Genomic DNA, 23,033 nt, shown 5'->3' with positions numbered 1-23,033 from the left:
GTGTGGATATTGGAACATAAACTCGATATATAGCCTCTTTTCCAATATCCACAGTAGCATACCATTTAGAATGCATGGCCAGTACATTCTGCTTCATTCCATGTGGTATGCTAGTGTGGATATTGGACGGAACCTGACAGCCAGTCCCAATTCAGATCTGCAAACATCTGAGTGATGCGCAGGGACATTCCCAGCATGCAATGTGTTGCGTACCTCCAGCCACCAGTCCAGACTCTCCCAGTTGGATGGCCACACCGAATCCTCCCAGCTTCACTGGAGCACTGTTCTCTTTAGACGCCAGGAGGACACAGTGGGGCTGGAGGACAGAGAGGGAGAGAAAGAAAGGAGAGTGTGCAAGGGAGAGAGAGAGAACATATATTTCATTTTTGATTAAATAGCTACTATAATATTGAAACTGCATCCAATGGCTTATCATAGTGCACTACGCTTTATTACGGGCAATAGGTTCAGTACACATCACTGCATTCTGTATCAGAAAGTAGGCTGGCCCTCGCTGCTCTCTTGTTGTTTATAAAGCCCTCCTGTGCAAACTTCCGCCATTCTTTACTTCATTGTTAAATTACAGACATACGAGCCACCAGACCTGATCACAGGGATGGTTAACTCTAGAGGTCCCGTTGACCACTACAGAATTAGGGAAATCATCTTATTTTCTTTGTTCCCCGTATATAGAATAATATGCAGGGCTCTCTGCACCTTGATGCTCTGGTGCCGCTAGGGCAGTTCAAGTTGTTAATGAAGGACCTCATTGTTGAAGAATGTGTTTGTTCTTAAATTGCTTGTAGTATGGTAAGTTTGTATTACGTTGTATGCTTGCATGTTGTAGATTTGATACATTGTGTTCATGCAAGGTTCGCTTGAAAAAGAGGCCTTGGTCAAATATAATAACTTAAATAAAATAAAGTAATTGTGCACATTTACGCTTAACTTTAGTCCTGACGCTTAACTTTATGTTCTATTTTAAACCATTAAAGGACACCCACCAATAAAATATAATCTAAATACAAGACACACCCAACCCACAAAACCATCAACCCTCACACCACCCTAAAACCCAGAAGTACCCCACTACAGAGGAAAGTCAGACATAATATCGTAAATCGGAAAGCAAAGAAAAAGGTGTGAGCGAATGTGAAGCTGTCTAGGTATAGGACTTGCTAAGAATTTCGTCAGCTCTTGTCAAGCTGTAAGCGGAATCTGCAAGTGTATCTGTAGGGTTAACATTTTACTTCCAATAAAACAGGCACTTTTAATATGAGCCATATTAAAACGACAACATAATCATAAACACTGCAAAACACCCTGGTAAATCCATTATCCCTCCACCCTGTGTCTGACAGACTACTGACTCCTGTGCCATTCTGTGGCATGTGTTTGTCTACCTAACTAACTTGTTTGAGTAGGTACACTACATGACCAAAAGTATGTGGACACCTGCCCGTCGAACATCTCATTCCAAAATCATGGGCATTAATATAGAGTTGGTCCCCCCTTTGCTGCTATAACAGCCTCCACTCTTCTGGGAAGGCTTTCCACTAGATGTTGGAACATTGCTGAGGGGACTTGCTTCCATTCAGCCACAAGAGCATTAGTGAGGTCGGGCACTGATGTTGGGCGATTAGGCCTGGCTCGCAGTCGGTGTTCCAATTCATCCCAAAGGTGTTCGATGGGGTTGAGGTCAGGGGTCTGTGCAGTCAAGTTCTTCCACACCGATCTCGAAAAAAACATTTCTGTATGGACTTCGCTTTGTGCACGGGGGCATTGTCATGCTGAAACAGGAAAGGGCCTTCCCCAAACTGCTGCCTCAAAGTTGGAAGCACAGAATCGTCTAGAATGTCATTGTATGCTGTAGTGTTAAGATTTCCCTTCATTGGAACTAAGGCCCAAACCAAGCCCCAGACCATTATTCCTCCTCCACCAAACTTTACAGTTGGCACAATGCATTTGGGCAGGTAGCGTTCTCCTGGCATCCGCCAAACCCAGATTCGTCTGTCGGACTGTCAGATGGTGAAGCGTGATTCATCACTCCAGAGAACGCGTTTCCACTGCTCCAATGGCGGCGAGCTTTACACCACTCCAGCCGACGCTTGGCATTGCGCATGGTGATCTTAGGCTTGTGTGCGGCTGCTCAGCCATGGAAACCCATTTCATGAAGCACTTACAGTTGAACGGGGCAGCTCGAACATGACAGAAATTTGACAAACTGACTTGTTGTAAAGGTGGCATCCTATAACGGTGCCACGTTGAAAGTCACTGAGCTCTTCAGTAAGGTCATTCTACTGCCAATGTTTGTCTATGGAGATCGCATGGCTGTGCACTCGATTTTATACACCTGTCAGCAACAGGTGTGGCTGAAATAGCCGAATCCACTAATTTGAAGGGGTGTCCACATACTTTTGATATATAGTGAATGTGTGTGTGTCTAACTTACTATGGTCTGGGTAGGGCTACAGCCATGAAAACATCATTGCAGAAACCTACACATCAAAGACAGTTCGGTTTGCACTGCCAGCTGTTTGAAGACTTGCTCCAATGCTCACACATACATATGTAAATCTGTTAACAAGAGTTGTTCACGACGCCACCACCACCACCACAGACTCTTGTATTTTTCTCTTTTAAAGACAACAAAAGCTCGTCTCATTTTGAACACACTTTGAAGTTACTTTTGTCTCCATCTATTACTAGTTTTTCCGTTTGCTATATAATCAGTGTATATTGTGGACAGTGTATTGTATACATAGGCGGTCTATGCTCTGTGATCCTGGCGGTTGCTCTAGCATGTGTAATCAGCATTGGGCTGGGCCCTGCGGAAGTGTGTGTGTGTGGAAGTGTGTGTGTGTGCGAGCAAAAGTGTGTGTGAGTGTATCCAATCTGCCCTGTCTCTCGGTCTCTGTGGTTTAAAGCTGTCAGTTTTCTCACAGCTTTTGAGACCAGATCGCAGTTGAAGGGAAAGCAGAGGAAATAGAGAGAGATAAAGTGAGAGAGGACGAGAGGAGAGAGATTCTGGGGATCCTGAGGCGTTTAACGACCTGTTAGTCACAGTTTTCCAGAGAATAGTTGAAGTCTTAGAAAGGCAGATAGAGTACCTAGAGAACTAGAACCTACATCTACATCTATTTAGGGCAGCTCCAACTCTCTAAAAAACAGGGAGAAAAGCTGGAGCAAAACAGACTGGAGTAAGAAAATAACATTTATGCTAAAAACAGAACTACAAATCTGAGAGAGAAAAATAATGAAAGAGAGAATGAGAGTTTAATTATCTAATGCAACACAAGCACATTCACAAAGAGGGAAGAGAAACAACTTCTCAAATGGTCATAATTCACAGGGTGAGTACTGTGTGTTTTCAATGAAAAGCTGTTTCCAGATTTTAAGGGTAAGGCAAAATCACTTTTATGTGCTGTGATTGTGTTGTGAATTCTTGTGTTGCTATTCTTGTTTCAAACCAAACCCGTTGATTATGTAAATTCAAAATGATATTCCCACAGTGCAAAGAGCAAATTATTTCCTTATACTGGATATAGCCCAGAGTGATGGAATTACAAAATACCACCCGCAATATTTTCCAACCATTTGAAGATTTAACTGGTTGTCTCTGAGTATTTTGCAACGGGGAAAAGCATTGTTGAGTTAATTTGAGAAGTAAAGGAAAATCTGTTATTCCCCCCATGTTCCTCTATACTGTAGGTCAGGTGGTGTAGTCTGTAGTTGTCTGTCAGGTGGTCAATCAGCTGGCCAGTGTGTGTACAGGACCTAAGTAATGTATAATTATTAGTGGATTAGGTGCTGATCCGGACCCAAATCATCTAGCTTGGCATCCTGCCATCAAAACAGACCAGAACTAATGAGAGCAAATAACTTTCCCAAGAGAACATTCTGGAAGAAACACATTCACTTAAATCACAAATCTATCGAGTTACAACAAAATACAACCGCTTCCATTTCTCCCACCCAAGTAGCCAAAAAACCCAGTCAGGCTGACTTCTGGTTGATTTAAGGAAGTAGACAAAGTTTCTGGATGAAATGTTATTTTTATTTACTTTCTCCTCTATGCAGGACTAAGGATTGAAGAGGGAAACCGATGCTATGATGGCCAACTTCCCCGCCAACGTCACAGCTTTTCCCTTTCCCAAGTCCTCCCACTCACTCGTCGCCACAGAGACTACCTTCAAGAACTTCTTGACCGCAATAACCTCTGACCCCAGGGAACACTGTCAACTTGATGACAGCTCCCTCCAGATCCCTCTAGCAGTCCTCTACTCTGTCCTCTTCGTCTTGGGCCTGGCCGGCAACATACTGGCTCTCTGGGTCTTTCTGTACGTCCACTCCAAGAAGAACTCTATCCGAGTGTTCCTCATCAACGTAGCGTTAGCCGACCTGCTACTGGTCGCCTGTCTCCCATTCAGAGTGCTCTACCACAGTAAAGGGAACCACTGGGATATGGGCCCCACACTCTGTAAGGTCGTGGGAAACCTATTTTATATGAACATGTACATCAGTATCACCTTATTAGGGTTGATCAGTGTGGATCGCTATCTGAAGATCCAACGTGGCGCTGGGGAGCAGTATCGCCTCCAGGACACCAGATGGAGTTCCGCCGTCTGTGGGACCATCTGGATCCTGGCCCTCGCCTCAGTCATACCCATGATCCTCCTCTCCGAGGGCAACGAGGAGTCGAACAAGTGGGTTTTATTTTTGAATTTAAAAAAATTTAAACATCTGTTGAGGAGAACTTTGTTGATATGCTTTATTTGAGTAGGGTCCAACATTTTGAACAATTATACTAATAGTAACTTTATTTTCTCCCAATCCCCCAGGTGTTTCCAGTATAAACAGAGAAAGCGTGTGAAGGGGAAGGCCTATTTCAACCTCTTCCTGGTTGCCATGTTTTGGTTCGTGTTCGTCTGCCTCGTGGTGTCTTATGGGAAAATCGCACTCAAGCTGCTGAGGATGTCGAGAGAGAAACCGGACCTCCCCAACGCGACCCACTACAACCGTATCGCCAGGAAGTCCTTCTTCGTCCTCTTCCTGTTTACCATCTGCTTCGTCCCCTATCACATGGTCCGGGTGTTCTACGTAGTCTCCCAGATCAGCAAAACTTCCTGCTCCTGGACGGGCATGGTAGACCAAGCCAACGAAGTGGTGTTGCTACTCTCTGCCCTCAACAGTTGCCTGGACCCCGTGATGTACTTCCAGTTGTCGGCGTCTGTGAGGAAAGAGACACTCCGATTGGTCAATAACATGTTCCAACAGAGGGACTCAGGTGGCAGTGGGAGTGGATCCAGTGTGGATTGTGGGAGAAGCCTTGGGGAGCAGCCAACCGTTAGTTTACTCAGTAATCTAAGAACAAATATAACTGTCCAGCCCTCCCTCCTTCAGATATAAATAAGATGAAGTTGTCACTAGACACTGATCTGAGGTCAGTTTTGCTTTTTACTCCCTAATGGTTAAGGTTTGGATGTGGGGAGTGGAAGATATGAGTGAAAGAAGCAAGGATGGTGGCCACTTCTGTGCCAACCGTGTTGGGCCACAAAATAGCAGCAAAGTCCACCCTCCGTCAGGTATCAGGACTAGCCAGCATAAGCCATTTCGTGCCAAGAACAATTTGAAGAGCCACAGTCCTGGAGAGCATCAACACGACTCCATGGAATTGGGGTGTGGTTGACATTTTTATGTTGGTGCTTTTCTATCTACCAATTTCAATGATTCATTAATTATGCTAAATCATGCAAATATAACTTGTCTGTGTATAGCCGTTTATAAAAGACAACCGCTGGGCCGGCCCGAGCAGAGCTTCTGACAGACGTTCACTATGGTGCATTAAGTTTGTTGGAACCTCTCCAGCGCGCTTTGGTAAACAACTCCAGTGTAGATTTGCTCTTGTGTTTTAAGTTATTGTCCTGCTGAAAGGTGAATTAATCTCCCAGTGTCTGGTGGAAAGCAAACTGAACCAGGTTTTCCTCTAGGATTTTGCCTGTGCTTAGCTCCATTCTGTATATTTTTTTATCCTGAAAAACTCCCCAGTCCTTAACGATTACAAGCATACCCATAACATGATGCAGCCACCACTATGCTTGAAAATATGGAGAGTGGTACTCAGTAATGTGTTGTATTGGATTTGCCCCAAACATAACACTTTGTATTCAGGACAAAAAGTGAACTGCTTTGCCACATTTTTTGCATTATTACTTTAGTGCTCTGTTGCAAACTGTAAACAGGATGCATGTTTTGGAATATTTTGTACAGACTTCCTTTTTTTCCACTCTGTCAATTAGGTTACTATTGTGGAGTAACTACAATGTTGTTGATCCATCCTCAGTTTTCACCTATCTACCAATTTCTGTTCAATGTTTGTGCTTTTCTATAAACCAATTTCTGTGTTCATGCAAGTGACTGACTGAACAAATCCTCTATCAGTAGCTGCAATTTGGGAGTATGCCCAGACCTTGTTTTGAAAACGAAAGATATCTCAATTTCAAGGTCTCAGCTTGGACAGAAGAAGCCTCGTGAGGTATTGGTCTGTCACATGTTATGAACCGGTTTTGGTCGGTCACATTGAATGAAACAAAACGGTAATGATTCATTAATTATGCTAAATCATGCAAATATAACTTGTCTGTGTATAGCCGTTTATAAAAGACAACCGCTGGGACGGCCCGAGCAGAGCTTCTGACAGACGTTCACTATGGTGCATTAAGTTTGTTGGAACTTCTCCAGCGCGCTGACAGTTTTTGCAGGGGATATGTCATGCTAAAAGGACTGCACAGACATTGAGGACCATACAGACACCACAGTGATATTACTGAGAGTATACTGGGACTTTTATAAATGAGGAAATTGAATCATTCGGTCATGACATGCTGGTGGAAAACAAAAGAAAGACAATACCCAATCTCACTTATAAAAGCCATGAAGGCACGCTATGCTAAAAGAAAGCGTGGGACTGTGATGACAAAACATTAGATTAATTATTACCATTCATTGTGAATAGGCTACTGAATGGTTGTTGAGTGGTTTTGTAACTGCTTTTTGCCTGTTTCAATGTTTCATATATTGCCTGTAATAGAGACATTTTGAGACATTAAAAGGTTGGAAACTATATTGAATAATTAACATGAAAAAATGAATAAATTGAACAATGTAATGAAAAGGGCATTGTTTTTATACTACTGGTATACTGTTCATATTGCAACATTAGGCCTTGGTTGGCCCTCAGTAAAAACCAAAGCATTGATTTGTCATAAATACTCATATGAATGCATTCATAAAGACTTGTTACATCTGAAAATGCAAATGATAGACTACAACAAGTAGACACTCTAGTCTAGCCCAAAGTGCTGAATAGCAAAATCCCAAGCTCAGGCAGGTCTAGCATGGACAGGGAAGAGTACAACAGCTTCTGTATGGGCCACTACAGAGCACCCTCCACTTGACACATTTTATTATACTTTAAAGTGGAGTGTGTAGCACTGGAATTAGCAAAGATGGTAACCATGGCACCAAGATAAGAGTGAGATCATTTGGAGCATGATTCAAAGTAACACAGTATGTGTTCTTTGCCCACAGTAACACAGGATGCATGAAATACAGAGAGAGAGAGAGAGAGAGAGAGAGAGAGAGAGAGAGAGAGAGAGAGAGAGAGAGAGACAAAGAGAGAGAGACACAGAGACAGAGAGAGAGAGAGAGATAGAGATGGAGAGAGAGAGAGAGAGAGAGAGAGAGAGAGACTGTGGGCTGGGAGTCTGAGTTAGATGAGAACGTGGGAGGTAGTAACAAGAAATTAGATAAGCATCCAGAAACACTTCATTTATGTCTGATGCTAGTTAAAGATGGATCTAACAACAGATAATACACAACATATTTCAATATATCTATCTGTTCATAGGCTCAGTGGAACCAGCAATCATCCACACAGGTAAGATTTCTACAATGCCTTCAGAAAGTATTCATACCCCTCGATTTATTCAACATTTGGTTGTGTTACAGCCTGAATTCAAAATTGATTAAATTGATTTGTTTTCTCACCCATCTACACACAATACCCCATCCCATAATGACAAAGTGAAAATGTGTTTTTATACATTTTTGCAAATGTATTGAAAATTAAATACAGAAATATCTAATTTACATAAGTATTCACATCCAGATCTTCCAGATAACATCCCTGAGTCATACTTTGTAAAAGCACCTTGGGCAGAGAATACAGCTGTGATTCTTTCTGGGTTGTTCTCTAAGAGCTTTCCACACCTGGATTGTGCAACATTTGCCCACTATTATTTTCAAAACTCTTCAAGCTCTGTCAAATTGGTTGTTGATCATTGCTAGACAACCATTTCTAGGTCTTGCCATAAATGTTCTGGTAGATTTAAGTCAAAACTGTAACTCGGCCACTCAGAAACATTCACTGTCGTTTTGGTAAACAACTCCAGTGTAGATTTGGCCTTATGTTTTAAGTTATTGTCCTGCTGAAAGGTGAATTAATCTCCCAGTGTCTGGTGGAAAGCAAACTGAACCAGGTTTTCCTCTAGGATTTTGCCTGTGCTTAGCTCCATTCTGTATATTTTTTTATCCTGAAAAACTCCCCAGTCCTTAACGATTACAAGCATACCCATAACATGATGCAGCCACCACTATGCTTGAAAATATGGAGAGTGGTACTCAGTAATGTGTTGTATTGGATTTGCCCCAAACATAACACTTTGTATTCAGGACAAAAAGTGAACTGCTTCGCCACATTTTTTGCATTATTACTTTAGTGCTCTGTTGCAAACTGTAAACAGGATGCATGTTTTGGAATATTTTGTACAGGCTTCCTTTTTTTCACTCTGTCAATTAGGTTACTATTGTGGAGTAACTACAATGTTGTTGATCCATCCTCAGTTTTCACCTATCACAGCCATTAAACTCTGTTTTAAATCCCTGCCGTGTAATTAATAACTTCACCATGCTCAAAGGGATATTCTGTGTCTTTTTTTATTTTTACCCATCTACCAATAGGTGCGCTTCTTTGCGAGGCACTGGAAAACCTCCCTGGTCTTTGTGGTTGAATCTGTGTTTGAAATTCCCTGTTTGACTGAGGGGCCTTCCAGATAATTCTATGTGTGGGTTACAGAGATGAGGTAGTCATTCAAAAATCACGTTAAACACTATTATTGCACACAGAGTGAGTTCATGCAATTTATTATGTGACTTGTTAAGCACATTTTTACTGCTGAACTTATTTAGGCTTGCCATAACAAAGGGGTTGAATACTTATTGACTCAAGACATTTCAGCTTTTCATTGTTTATTAATTTGAAAGTATGGGTATTTTGTGCAGGCCAGTGACAAAATAATCCTGCCATCAATATTTTCCAAGCTATGATACTTTTGATGCTGATATTTCTGTGTGATCTTACAAAACTATGAAATGTGAGAATTGTAATTTTTTTGTGTTGTTGTTTGTCCATAAAAATACAGAGTTCCCCATGTGGAAGTTATCTAGTGTGATATTGTACTGGATGCATTGTTTACTGTATATCTGCTTCCTTTATTCCTCGATATTATTAGATGAATGATAATTCCAATGCAACCCATCATGGGTGTATTCACCAGATCTTAATAATAATTAGAGAAATGAATTTGAACTCTAACTGGCTTTCGTTTGTATGTTTTTGTGGCTTCATATCATAGAAAATGTGACGGGAGATGGGGGCATGCACGCACACGCACATACTACTGTTTATGCCCCCATCTCCCGTCGCTCATTCCCTTCGCTCTCTCTCCTCTCCCTCCAACTCCATCCTCTCCTCTCTCCCAAATCCTCCTCCTCCCTTTCTCTCTCTCCTCTTTCAGACAGTGTTGGCTATACCCTGACCCCTTCGACACACAAGTCAAACCCTGGCTTTACCTGGCCATGTCACTCCTGGGTTTCCTAGCCAACGGCCTGACCCTGCGTGAATTATGGAGGTCGGGGAGGACCCCTACCGTCATCCTGACCCTCAACATGGTGACCTCTGACCTCTTGCTGTGCACCAGCTTACTGTTCCAAGTGGTATACTACCTGAGGGGTCACATCTGGTCTGGAGAGGACAGGGTGTGTAAGGCTGCCATTCTAACCACGATAACTGTCTTCTACATCAACCTCTACTGTAACATTCTCTGGACCAGTGTGACGCGCTACGCCACCGTGGTATGGATGCCTACAACAACAAGTGTTCAAAGTTAAATTGATTGATTTTGAATGAGGTTGTTTTAATTGACCTTTTAATTTTATAAATAAATGTTTTTATAATAAGTTACTCAATTATTCACTCAATTTTGCTCTCAAATCTGTCCCTGGTTGTAGGTGCGGCCTCGCCCCGCCCTCCTCGCGCCCCTCACTAGGCCCAGAGGATGCTGGGTACTCTGCCTCGTCACTTGGGTAACTGTGGTAACGGTGGTGAGTGCCAGTGTGGTACTTTGGTTCGGAGGAGGAAAAGGAAGAGGAGAAGGAGACAGCTGCTTTGACATGTTGGAGAATCACCACAGAAAAGAGTTCAACAACCAACACTGCCTGGGGGTGGTGCTGTTTTTTTGTGATTCTCACCTTTATTCTGGTCAGCTACTGGGGACTAGTGTTGCATCTGCAGAGGATCAGGGGGGCCAGCAACAAACACACCAGTGAAGGAGGGGTAAGGGAGGGGCGGGGGGTGACGGAGGGGATGAGTTGCGGGCAGAGGGAGGGCATGGGGGAGAACAGACGGGGTATAGACTTGGGGGTGCGTTCAGGGCAGGAGAAAGGCAGGGGGTGAAGGGTGGTAGCCTGAGGGTACGAAGGAAGATCCTGGCAGCGGTTGTCATGTTTGTGGTGTGTTTCCTTCCCTACCATGTCCAGCGTGCAGTGACCGTGCTCTCACCACACGGGGCGACTGTGAGAAGGTGAGAACACGACGGAAGGTGTCAAACGCAACCATAACCAGAGCAGCGCTGAGCTGCGTTGTACATCCCTTACTCCATCTGGCCCTGCGCCACCTGCCCTGCTGCAGAAGACGACAATAAGAGATGCATGCATAGACACACAGACAGACAGACACACAGACACACCCACAGCTGTGGGCAACTGTAAGAGGCTGTGGACCACAACTTCTCCCTCTGCTCTCAGTACTGCCTCTCACTGATATAGCACAAACACAGCTGATAATAGTTGTCACATCGAACAAACCACATTAGAATGTAACACTGATCATCTACCAGTAAATACATTTAACACAATACGCTTTATTTTCTCTTCAGCTACATGAGTGTTTCTCAGCAGAAGTCAGTGGGTGAGCATTTAGCTTGTAAAGTGGTCAACCAATGCATGCATGCAAACAGACACACACACAAAGACCTGCACATAGACACAGAAATGCACGCACACGCACACACACACAGCAAAGTAGCACCCCCCCCCAACCCACCCACCAGGGAAGGGTAAATAGAACCTCTATGAGGAGTAGGCCACTACAGAGCGCCCTCCTCTGGACGCATATGATATTACTCTGAATGGTTGAGCGGCATTGGCATCAGCAAATATGGTAAATTAAGCACTGAGTCGAGATAACAGTGAGACAATATGGAGCAAGATTCAAAGCCTTTGCCCACAATAACACCATCTTTGCCAGCAGCATATCACCCTGCATCCCACTGCTGGCTTGCCTCTGAAGCTAAGCAGGGTCGGTCCTAGTCGGTCCCTGGATGGGAGGCCAGATGCTGCTGGAAGTGGGGATGGAGGGTCAGTACGAGGCAGTCTTCCCTCTGGTTTTAAGATCAAAATCCCAATGCCCCAGGGCAGTGATGGGGACATTGCCTTGTTTAGGATGCCGTCTTTCGGATGGGACGTTAAACGGGTGTCCTGACTCTCTGTGGTCACTAAAAATCCCATGGCACTTATCGTAAGAGTAGGGGTCTTAACCCTGGTGTCCTGGTTAAATTCCCATCATGGCCACCTAATCATCTCCCTCATTCCTAATTGGCATATCACTCCTAACCTCTCCACAAGATGTGTTTAGCCCCTCGTGAAGCTCAGTTGGTAGAGCATGGCGTTTGCAACGCCAGGGTTGTGGGTTCGATTCCCACGGGGGGGGGCAGTATGAAAATGTATGCACTCACTAACTGTAAGTCGCTCTGGATAAGAGCGTCTGCTAAATGACTAAAATTAAAATTAAAATGAGTGCGCAGGCACAAAATGGTTGCCATGCATCACCCAACACTGGGTTAAAAAACACTCGATTTGGGTAAATATTGGACAAAACACGATGGGCTATTTTGACACAGCAGTTGGGTCACTTAAAGGGATACTTCTGGATTTTGGCAATTAGGCCCTTTATCTACTTTCCCAGAGTCAAACGAAGTTGTGGATACCATTTTTTATGTCTCTGTGTCCAGTATGAAGGAAGATAGAGGTAGTTTCGCGAGCCAATGCTAACTAGTGTTAGCACAATGACTGGAAGTCTATGGGTATGTGCTAGCATGCTAGTAGATACCCATTGACTTCTAATCCTTGTGCTAACACTAGTATTGTCATTGGCCTTGTTTTGGGGTGGAGCTCATTGGAATAATACTCTGCATGCTTTGCAATTGTTAAATTTTACATACACATTTAGTTAATTTAGCAGACAATTATCACACCATAGTACCATCAGACTTTTGATACCAATGTAGTGGAAGGGGGCCACAAAATTGTTAACCGCTATAAAGAAATGGTATAGAAAAGTATTTCATATTTTGAAAATATACATTACGGCTTTCGAAAGTATCTTGTTACAAAATACATTGGGGTGTAGTTCAGCGCAGTGTAATAAAAAATAGAAGTAATTAAAATATGTATTTCAAATACATGTAACAGAAATACTGTCCATCTGGTCATAGCTCAATAACCCAACTAAGTGATCCAACTGCTGGGTCAAAAATAACCCAACGTGTGCACTGTCCACTATTTACCCAGCGCTGGGTTGCTTTTTAACTCAGCATTTTTTTGAGTGTAGTGGGTGCTACACATTGGTGGTGGATGAGGTGAGTTTTCTCCCCTTACAGCGCTTTGAGCATCTGGAATGGCACTATATAAATGCAATCAATTATTATTATTATCAACACAGGATGCGTGAGAGTGAGAAAGAGTCCCACTGAGTGAGGCCTGCGATAGAAAGGTCGTAACAGTTGGAGAGATACACAGCCAGAGAGGTAGACAAAGTTAAAAGGAAATGTTCATGTCTGATGCTAGTCAAAGATTAATATAGCAACAGATGATATACAACAAATGTCTTCAGTCAACCTATCTGTTCACTGGCTCAATGCAACCAGCAACAATCCACAAGGGTAAGATTTATATCTTCATCTACAGTAGGTACCAGGCATAGGCGGCGCGTGAGTGTCAAGTTTGGGGAACCTAATTTTCACCATAGACCTTTATAATAAAGCATTCCATGCATCATCGCATTTGCAGACTTATGCAAGATAGCCTACTATTCGTAATATGATGAGTAGATTGGATAGTCATCGTTTAGGCTAATAATATACAGTTGAAGTCAGAAGTTTACATACACTTAGGTTGGAGTCATTAAAACTCGTTTTTGAACCACTCCACACATTTCTTGTTAACAAACTATAGTTTTGGCAAGTGGGTTAGGACATCTACTTTGTGCATGACACAAGTAATTTTTCCAACAATCACAATTCCAGTGGGTCAGAAGGTTACACACAGTAAGTTGACTGTGCCTTTAAAATTCCAGAAAATGATGTCATGGCATTAGAAGCTTCTGATAGGCTAATTGACATCATTTGAGTCAATTGGAGGTGTACCTGTGGATGTATTTCAAGGCCTACCTTCAAACTCAGTGCATCTTTGCTTGACATCATGGGAAAATCAAAAGAAATCAGCCAAGACCTCAGAAATTAAATTGTAGCCCTCCACAAGTCTGGTTAATTCTTGGGAACAATTTCCAAATGCCTGAAGGTACCATGTTCATCTGTACAAACAAAAGTACGCAAGTATAAACACCATGGGACCACGCAGCCGTCATACTGTTCAGGAAGGAGACACGTTCTGTCTCCTAGAGATGAACGTACTTTGGTGCGAAAAGTGGAAATCAATCCCAGAACAACAGCAAAGGACCTTGTGAAGATGCTGGAGGAAACAGGCATAAAGGTATCTATATACACAGTAAAACGAGTCCTATATCGACATAACCTGAAAGGCCACTCAGCAAGGAAGAAGCCACTGCTCCAAAACTGCCATTAAACTCTAACTGTTTTAAATCCCCACCATGCTCAAAGGGTTATTCTGTTTTTAAAAAAAAATTTTTTTTAACCCATCTACCAATAGGTGCCAGTCTTTGCGAGGCACTGGAAAACCTCCCTGGTTTTTGTGGTTGAATCTGTGTTTGAAATTCCCTGTTTGAGGGGCCTTCCAGATCATTCTATATGTGGGTTACAGAGATGAGGTAGTCATTCAAAAATCATGTTAAACACTATTATTGCACACAGAGTGAGTCCATGCAATTTATTATGTGACTTGTTAAGCACATTTTTACTGCTGAACTTATTTAGGCTTGCCATAACAAAGGGGTTGAATACTTATTGACTACTTATTGACTCAAGACATTTCAGCTTTTCATTGTTTATTAATTTTGTGCAGGCCAGTGATAAAATATTCCTGCCATCAATACTTTCCAAGCTATGATACTTTTGATGCTGATATTTCTGTGTGATCTTACAAAACTATAAAATGTGAGAATTGTAATTTTTTTGTGTTGTTGTTTGTCCATAAAAATACAGAGTTCCCCATGTGGAAGTTATCTAGTGTGATATTGTACTGGATGCACTGTTTACTGTATATCTGCTTCCTTTATTCCTCGATATTATTAAATGAATGATAATTCCAACGCAACCCATCCTGGGTGTTTTCACCAGATCTTAATAATAATTAGAGAAATGAATTTGAACTCTAACTGGCTTTCGTTTGTATGTTTTTGTGGCTTCATGTCATAGAAAATGTGACGGGAGATGGGGGCATGCACGCACACGCATGCGCACACACACAAAAAGTTATCACTACTGTTTATGCCCCCATCTCCCGTCGCTCATTCCCTTCGCTCTCTCTCCTCTCCCTCCAACTCCATCCTCTCCTCTCTCCCAAATCCTCCTCCCTTTCTCTCTCTCCTCTTTCAGACAGTGTTGGCTATACCCTGACCCCTTCGACACACAAGTCAAACCCTGGCTCTACCTGGCCATGTCACTCTTGGGTTTCCTAGCCAACGGCCTGACCCTGCGTGAATTATGGAGGTCGGGGAGGACCCCTACCGTCATCCTGACCCTCAACATGGTGACCTCTGACCTCTTGCTGTGCACCAGCTTACTGTTCCAAGTGGTATACTACCTGAGGGGTCACATCTGGTCTGGAGAGGACAGGGTGTGTAAGGCTGCCATTCTAACCACGATAACTGTCTTCTACATCAACCTCTACTGTAACATGATGCTGCTTCTCTGGACCAGTGTGACGCGCTACGCCACCATGGTATGGATGCCTACAACAACAAGTGTTCAAAGTTAAATTGATTGATTTTGAATGAGGTTGTTTTAATTTACCTGTTAATTTTTTTAATAAATGTTTTTATAATAAGTTACTCAATTAATTATTCAATTTTGCTCTCAAATCTTTCCCTGGTTGTAGGTGCGGCCTCGCCCCGCCCTCCTCGCGTCCCTCACTAGGCCCAGAGGATGCTGGGTACTCTGCCTCGTCACCTGGGTAACGGTGGTGAGTGCCAGTGTGGTACTTCGGTTCAGAGGAGGAAAAGGAAGAGGAGACAGCTGCTTTGACATGTTGGAGAATCACCACAGAAAAGAGTTCAACAACCAACACTGCCTGGGGGTGGTGCTGTTTTTCGTGATTCTCACCTTTATTCTGGTCAGCTACTGGGGACTAGTGTTGCATCTGCAGAGGATCAGGGGGGCCAGCAACAAACACACCAGTGAAGGAGGGGTAAGGGAGGGACAGAGGGGGTGAGTTGCGGGCAGAGGGAGTGCATGGGGGAGAACAGACGGGGTATAGACTTGGGGGTGCGTTCAGGGGCAGGAGAAAGGCAGGGGGTGAAGGGTGGTAGCCTAAGGGTACGAAGGAAGATCCTGGCAGCGGTTGTCATGTTTGTGGTGTGTTTCCTTCCCTACCATGTCCAGCGTGCAGTGACCGTGCTCTCACCACACGGGGGCGACTGTGAGAAGGTGAGAACACGACGGAAGGTGTCAAACGCAACCATAACCAGAGCAGCGCTGAGCTGCGTTGTACATCCCTTACTCCATCTGGCCCTGTGCCACCTGCCCTGCTGCAGAAGACGACAATAAGAGATGCATGCATAGACACACAGACAGACAGACACACAGACACACCCACAGCTGTGGGCAACTGTAAGAGGCTGTGGACCACAACTTCTCCCTCTGCTCTCAGTACTGCCTCTCACCGATATAGCACAAACACAGCTGATAATAGTTGTCACATCGAACAAACCACATTAGAATGTAACACTGATCATCTTTATAATAAAGCATTCCATGCATCATCGCATTTGCAGACTTATGCAAGATAGCCTACTATTCGTAATATGATGAGTAGATTGGACAGTCATGGACAGTCAACCCTGCCATACCAGATATTTCTTCTTTCTATAGACCATACCAGATATGTTTCTTCATTCTATAGACCATACCAGATATGTTTCTTCATTCTATAGACCATACCAGATATGTTTCTTCATTCTATAGACCATACCAGATATGTTTCTTCATTCTATAGACCATACCAGATATGTTTCTTCATTCTATAGACCATACCAGATGTTTCTTCATTCTATAGACCATACCAGATATGTTTCTTCATTATATAGACCATACCAGATATGTTTCTTCATTCTATAGACCATACCAGATATGTTTCTTCATTCTATAGACCATACCAGATATGTTTCTTCATTCTATAGACCATACCAGATATGTTTCTTCATTCTATAGACCATACCAGATATGTTTCTTCATTATATAGACCATACCAGATATGTTTCTTCATTCTATAGACCATACCAGATGTTTCTTCTTTCTATAGACCATACCAGATGTTTCTTCATTCTATAGACCATACCAGATGTTTCTTCATTCTATAGACCATACCAGATGTTTCTTCATTCTATAGACCATACCAGATATGTTTCTTCATTCTATAGACCATACCAGATATGTTTCTTCATTCTATAGACCATACCAGATGTTTCTTCTTTCTATAGACCATACCAGATGTTTCTTCTTTCTATAGACCATACCAGATATTTCTTCTTTCTATAGACCATACCAGATGTTTCTTCTTTCTATAGACCATACCAGATGTTTCTTCTTTCTATAGACCATACCAGATGTTTCTTCATTCTATAGACCATACCAGATGTTTCTTCATTCTATAGACCATACCAGATGTTTCTTCATTCTATAGACCATACCAGATGTTTCTTCATTCTATAGACCATACCAGATATGTTTCTTCTTTCTTTGCACAGGAAAAATTTAGCCTTTTATAAACACATTTCATGCAATTCTACTACACTTTATATGACTGGAGACAATAGCAGAATATTTTTTAATTATGACAAATTACAGGGTCGCCTACTCTGCTGACAATGACAAACAGATCAATAAAAAAAACGTTGTCCATATAATAGGCCTACGAGAAGGGGAGACACAAATAGAATATGACGTCCATCTAAACAGGAAGAGGAAATGATTGTACAAAAACTAACCTAAGTGGCAATAACCAATCAATGATCGAGTGAATATGCGCAGTGCGCAATCACCCGGGATATTGCCGATGCTCTCCGCTGGTGCCAATAAAATAGGCTATAATAGGTTACTGTTGTTCGCTCATTTAAGTTGAGATCTTTGATAACTAAAAGACTGATTATAGTATTTTCATTGTCTTCTCTTTATAGCAATAACCATTTGCTTTTCAAACTATGTTTTACCGCGATTGTATTTTGAAATATTGTGATATTTCCCAACTCAATCATGTATTTGGTATTTGCTGCGCGTGCTGCTCAAATTGCGCGCGCTGCCTTTACTTCCGACTGTAGTCAATGCGATTTAAAACAATCCACAACTTATTTTTTTGAAATAAACTATTGATCCTGTGCCCAAGTCATGCTTTAGTAGCCTTTTTTGAATGATTGTATTTATTACTGTATAGACAGGAGTAGGCTAATTAGGCTATATAATTTTGGCAATTTACTTTAGGGAAAGTTTAGCTTCCCCAAGCCTTATGGATGCACTGCCTATGGTACCAGGGCGTCATGCACCCGAAACAGCCTTTTCCTGCAGCCTAGAGCCATAATCATTATGCCTAATTCTATGTAAATATATATGTTACATTTTCTGCATAGGTTATCTAAGCATACCTTTTTACCTTTTTTATTTATTCATCAAAAAAAGAATCAATAGGCTACATAACTTGATCAAATTAATTTACAAACATACCTCCTGCGAGTCCTGCCCATCACCGGCAGCTAAAATCAAATCAAACGTTGTTTATGTCACTCAACACTCTCTCTCCTCCTCCACTGACGATACTGTCTGCTGCATGCACTAGAGCAGGGGTGTCAAACTCATTTTAGCTCAGGGGCCACATGGAGGAAAATCTATTCCCAAGTGGGCCGGACCGGAAAAATCATGGTATATATAACTTAAAAACAACAACTTCAGATTGTTTTCTTTGTTTTAATACGATCAACATACAACATAAAGCTGGAGCCTGAGGACAGTGTGTCCAAAATAGTACAAGCACAACATCACTATTAATCATAAAACACGTCAAGTTTATTTGAAAATTCTAAAGAAAAAGAACACACAAACACACAATGCCTCAGTAATTAACAGAACTGTTTCACAGATCACAGAACTATATCAGGGTGTCATTTCTCAGGCAGAAATGTAGATAAAAATAATGAAATCCTGTTCCCCAAACAAGTGCAAGAACCACAGAGTCAAGAATAGGTTAAATATACAAAGAAAATAAAATCAATTAAAAACAATAGCACATCAACATAAAAACATATAAACATAAAGCTGGAGCCTGAGGACAGTGTCCAAAAGCACAACATCACTATTAATCATAAAACACCTCAAGTTATTTGAAAGTTCTGAGGACAAAGAACACACAAACACACAATGCCTCAGTGATTCACAGAAGTATATCACAGAACTATATCAGGGTGTCATTTCTCAGGCAGAAATGTAGATAAAAATAATGAAATCTTGTTCCCCAAACAAGAGCAAGAACCACAGAGTCAAGAATAGGTTAAATATACAAATAAAATAAAATCAATTAAAAACAATAGCACATCAACATAAAAACATATAAACATAAATCTGAAAGCATTGCTCAAACTCCCGTAACAGTCCAGTTATTTTATCTTTGAACCGCTTCATGTCTGCCACATGTTGGGTCGCGCACACATTTTTCAGACAGGGGAAGTGAGCTGCATCACCACCGGCAAGTTGCGTCTCCCACAATGACAGCTTCAACTTGAAAGAACGTATGCTGTCATAATACTGCGTGACAACTTTGTTGCGCCCTTGCAGCTGTTTGTTCAAGTTATTCAGGTGCTCTGTAACATCCACCATAAATGCAAGGTCCGGCATCCATTCTGCGGAATGAAATTCTAACACTGGTTTGCCCTTTTCTTCCATGAACTGTTCAATTTCTTCTCGTAAATCAAAGAAACGCCTCAGCACAGCACCTCGGCTTAACCATCTTACCTCAGTGTGGTATGGCAGGCCATAGATGTGGTCTTTCTCTCTGAGAAGGCTGTCAAACTGACGGTGATTCAGGCTTCTGGATCGGATGAAATTAACAGTTTGGATGACCACCTTCATGACGTTATCCATCTTTAATGACTTGCAACACAAAGCCTCCTGGTGCAAAATACAGTGAAAAGTCAAAAAATCACGTCCTCCATTTGCAGATTGCACTTTCTCTCTGAACTTTGTCACAACGCCTGCTTTTTTCCTGATCATTGAGGGCGCACCATCTGTAGCCAGGCTGACAGCGCGGGACCAGTCCACTCCGACCCTGTCCAGCGCGCCGACGAGTGCGGTAAAAATATCAGCTGCTGTCGTTGTGTCTGTCATCGGCACCAACTCCACGAACTCCTCAGTGACGGTCAATGTGTCATCAACTCCGCGGATGAAAAAATGGCCAGTTGTGCAACATCTGTAATGTCCGTGCTTTCATCAATTGCAACCGAAAACGCAATAAATGACTTTACTTTTTGCTTCAACTGGCTGTCCAAATCCACTGAAAGATCGGAAATCCTGTCTGCAACTGTGTTTCTTGTCAGGCTGATATTTGCAAAAGCCTGCCGCTTTTCAGGGCACACAATCTCCGCTGCCTTCATCATGCATGTTTTTACAAATTCACCCTCACTAAATGGTTTTGAAGCCACTGCGATTTCATTAGCAATGAGGTAGCTAGCTTTCACTGCAGCGTCACTGATGTCTCGGCTGTGAGTAAACACAGACTGCTGTTTCTTCAGACCCGCCAACAGTTCATTCACCTTCTCTCATCTCCGCTGTCCTTGAAAGTTGTCATATTTGTCGGCATGAAGACTCACATAGTGGCGACGAAGGTTATATTATTTCAGCACTGCAACATGCTCTGAACACACCAAACATACAGCTTTCCCATTCAATTCCGTGATTAAATAGGATGACCATTTTTCTTGGAACACTCTGCACTCTGCGTCCACTTTTCTCTTTTTTGACAGAGACATATTGGGGCAATGAGGGTGCCAAAGCACATAATGTTAAAAGTAGAAGCCGTAATAAATATCGCGGGCAAAACAAAGTAGCTCATTGGCTGCACGTGCCTGACCTACTTGCTCTGCCCCGGTATAAACAGTTTGCTTGCTTAACACAATTGCTATTGCGCCATCCAGTGGACGCAATTGGAACAGCAGTTTATTTTATTGATAAATTGCAGCGCATTTTTATACTTAAAAAAAAAAAAAAAAAAAAACAACTTATTTTTTAAATTTTTTAAAATCATCTCGCGGGCCGGATTAAACCCGTTTGTGGGCCTGATCCGGCCCGCGGGCCGTACGTTTGACACCCCTGCACTAGAGTATATAGCATCCTGCCTAGCATATCTATGCCCCATGGTGCACTTTGGAAGGAAACACTTACTAGGGAAAATAGGGGGGGGGGGGGGGGGGGGGTTACTCTTTGCTTGTCCAGTCAGTGTGCCCCCTCCGCAAAATAAAGCTGACAGATATTTTTATAAAAAATTACGATAAAACACGGGCTTAAAAATGAAGTTTAGTAATTCATTTAACATCTGCAAATCTTTAAAACAGGACAAATCTGAGGGGACATGATGCCAAAGGTAGGTAATTAGTACAAATTATGAAATGTGTGTTTTGTTGTTTTGTTTGTGGGGTTGTTTGTTAATAGAAAGTTTAAGTTCCCCATGTGGAAGTTATCTAGTGTGATATTGCATTGGATGCATTGTTTACTGTACAGTGGCTTGCGAAAGCATTCACCCCCTTTGCCATTTTTCCTATTTTGTTGCCTTACAACCTGGAAATAAAATAGATTTTGGGGGGGGTTTGTATCATTTGATTTACACAACATGCCTACCACTTTGAAGATGCTAAATATTTTGTTTGTGAAACAAACAAGAAATAAGACCAAAAAACTGAACTTGAGCGTGAATAACTATTGAAAAACATCCCCACAGCATGGTGTTCTCAGGGTGATGAGAGGTGTTGGGTTTGCGCCAGACATAGTGTTTTCCTTGATGGCCAAAAAGCTCAATTTTTGTCTCATCTGACCAGAGTACCTTCTTCCATATGTTTGGGGAGTCTCCCACATGCTTTTTGGCGAACACCAAACGTGTTTGCTTATTCTTTTCTCTAAGCAATGGCTTTTTTTCTGGCCACTCTTCCGTAAAGCCCAGCTCTGTGAAGTGTACGGCTTAAAGTGGTCCTATGGACAGATACTCCAATCTCCGCTGTGGAGCTTTGCAGCTCCTTCAGGGTTATCTTTGGTCTCTTTGTTGCCTCTCTGATTAATGCCCTCCTTGCCTGGTCCGTGAGTTTTGGTGGGCGGCCCTCTCTTGGCAGGTTTGTTGTGGTGCCATATTCTTTCCATTTTTTAATAATGGATTTAATGGTGCTCCGTGGGATGTTCAAAGTTTCTGATATTTTTTTTATAACCCAACCCTAATCTGTACTTCTCCCAAACTTTGTCCCTGACCTGTTTGGAGAGCTCCTTGGTCTTCATGTTGCCACTTGCTTGGTGGTGCCCCTTGCTTAGTGGTGTTGCAGACTCTGGGGCCTTTCAGAACAGGTGTGTATACATACTGAGATCATGTGACAGATCATGTGACACTTAGATTGCACACAGGTGGACTTTATTTAACTAATTATGTGACTTCTGAAGGTAATTGGTTGCACCAGATCATATTTAGGGGCTTCATAGCAAAGGGGGTGAATACATACAGTGAGGGAAAAAAGTATTTGATCCCCTGCTGATTTTGTATGTTTGCCCACTGAGAAAGAAATGATCTGTCTATAATTTTAATGGTAGGTTTATTTGAACAGTGAGAGACAGAATAACAACAAAAAAATCCAGAAAAACGTATGTCAAAAATGTTATAAATTGATTTGCATTTTAATGAGGGAAATAAGTATTTGACCCCCTCTCAATCAGAAAGATGTCTGGCTCCCAGGTGTCTTTTATACAGGTAACGAGCTGAGATTAGGAGCACACTCTTAAATGGAGTGCTCCTAATCTCAATTTGTTACCTGAATAAAAGACACCTGTCCACAGAAGCAATCAATCAATCAGATTCCAAACTCTCCACCATGGCCAAGACCAAAGATCTCTCCAAGGATGTCAGGGACAAGATTGTAGACCTACACAAGGCTGGAATGGCTACAAGACCATCGCCAAACAGCTTGGTGAGAAGGTGACAACAGT

At 42.3% G+C, this 23,033-nt stretch overlaps 2 protein-coding genes across 15 annotated transcripts in view; one reads left to right on the top strand and one right to left on the bottom strand.

Annotated features, from left to right (window-relative positions):
* LOC311129928 (peripheral plasma membrane protein CASK) overlaps window positions 1–23,033 on the bottom strand; it is a 172,709-nt gene that overhangs the window by 46,406 nt on the left and 103,270 nt on the right. For all 14 annotated transcript variants that reach the window (XM_084162481.1, XM_084162488.1, XM_084162491.1 and 11 more), the window contains exon 6: window positions 214–316. In XM_084162481.1, coding sequence (XP_084018607.1) covers window positions 214–316 — 103 coding nt within the window. The remainder of the gene's footprint in view (window positions 1–213; window positions 317–23,033) is intronic.
* Window positions 4,114–7,063, top strand: LOC311129929 (putative G-protein coupled receptor 34; the record flags this gene model as incomplete). Its single annotated transcript, XM_084162495.1, has 2 exons — window positions 4,114–4,706; window positions 4,842–7,063. 2 exons carry the CDS (start codon window positions 4,114–4,116, stop codon window positions 5,407–5,409), a joined length of 1,161 nt encoding a protein of 386 aa, XP_084018621.1. The 3' UTR covers window positions 5,410–7,063.

The sequence above is a fragment of the Coregonus lavaretus genome (assembly GCF_964263955.1).
Source record: "Coregonus lavaretus genome assembly, chromosome: 5".
In the NCBI taxonomy this organism is placed as follows: domain Eukaryota; kingdom Metazoa; phylum Chordata; class Actinopteri; order Salmoniformes; family Salmonidae; genus Coregonus; species Coregonus lavaretus.
Note: the sequence above shows the minus strand (reverse complement) of the source record. Positions and strands in the feature narration are given on the sequence as shown.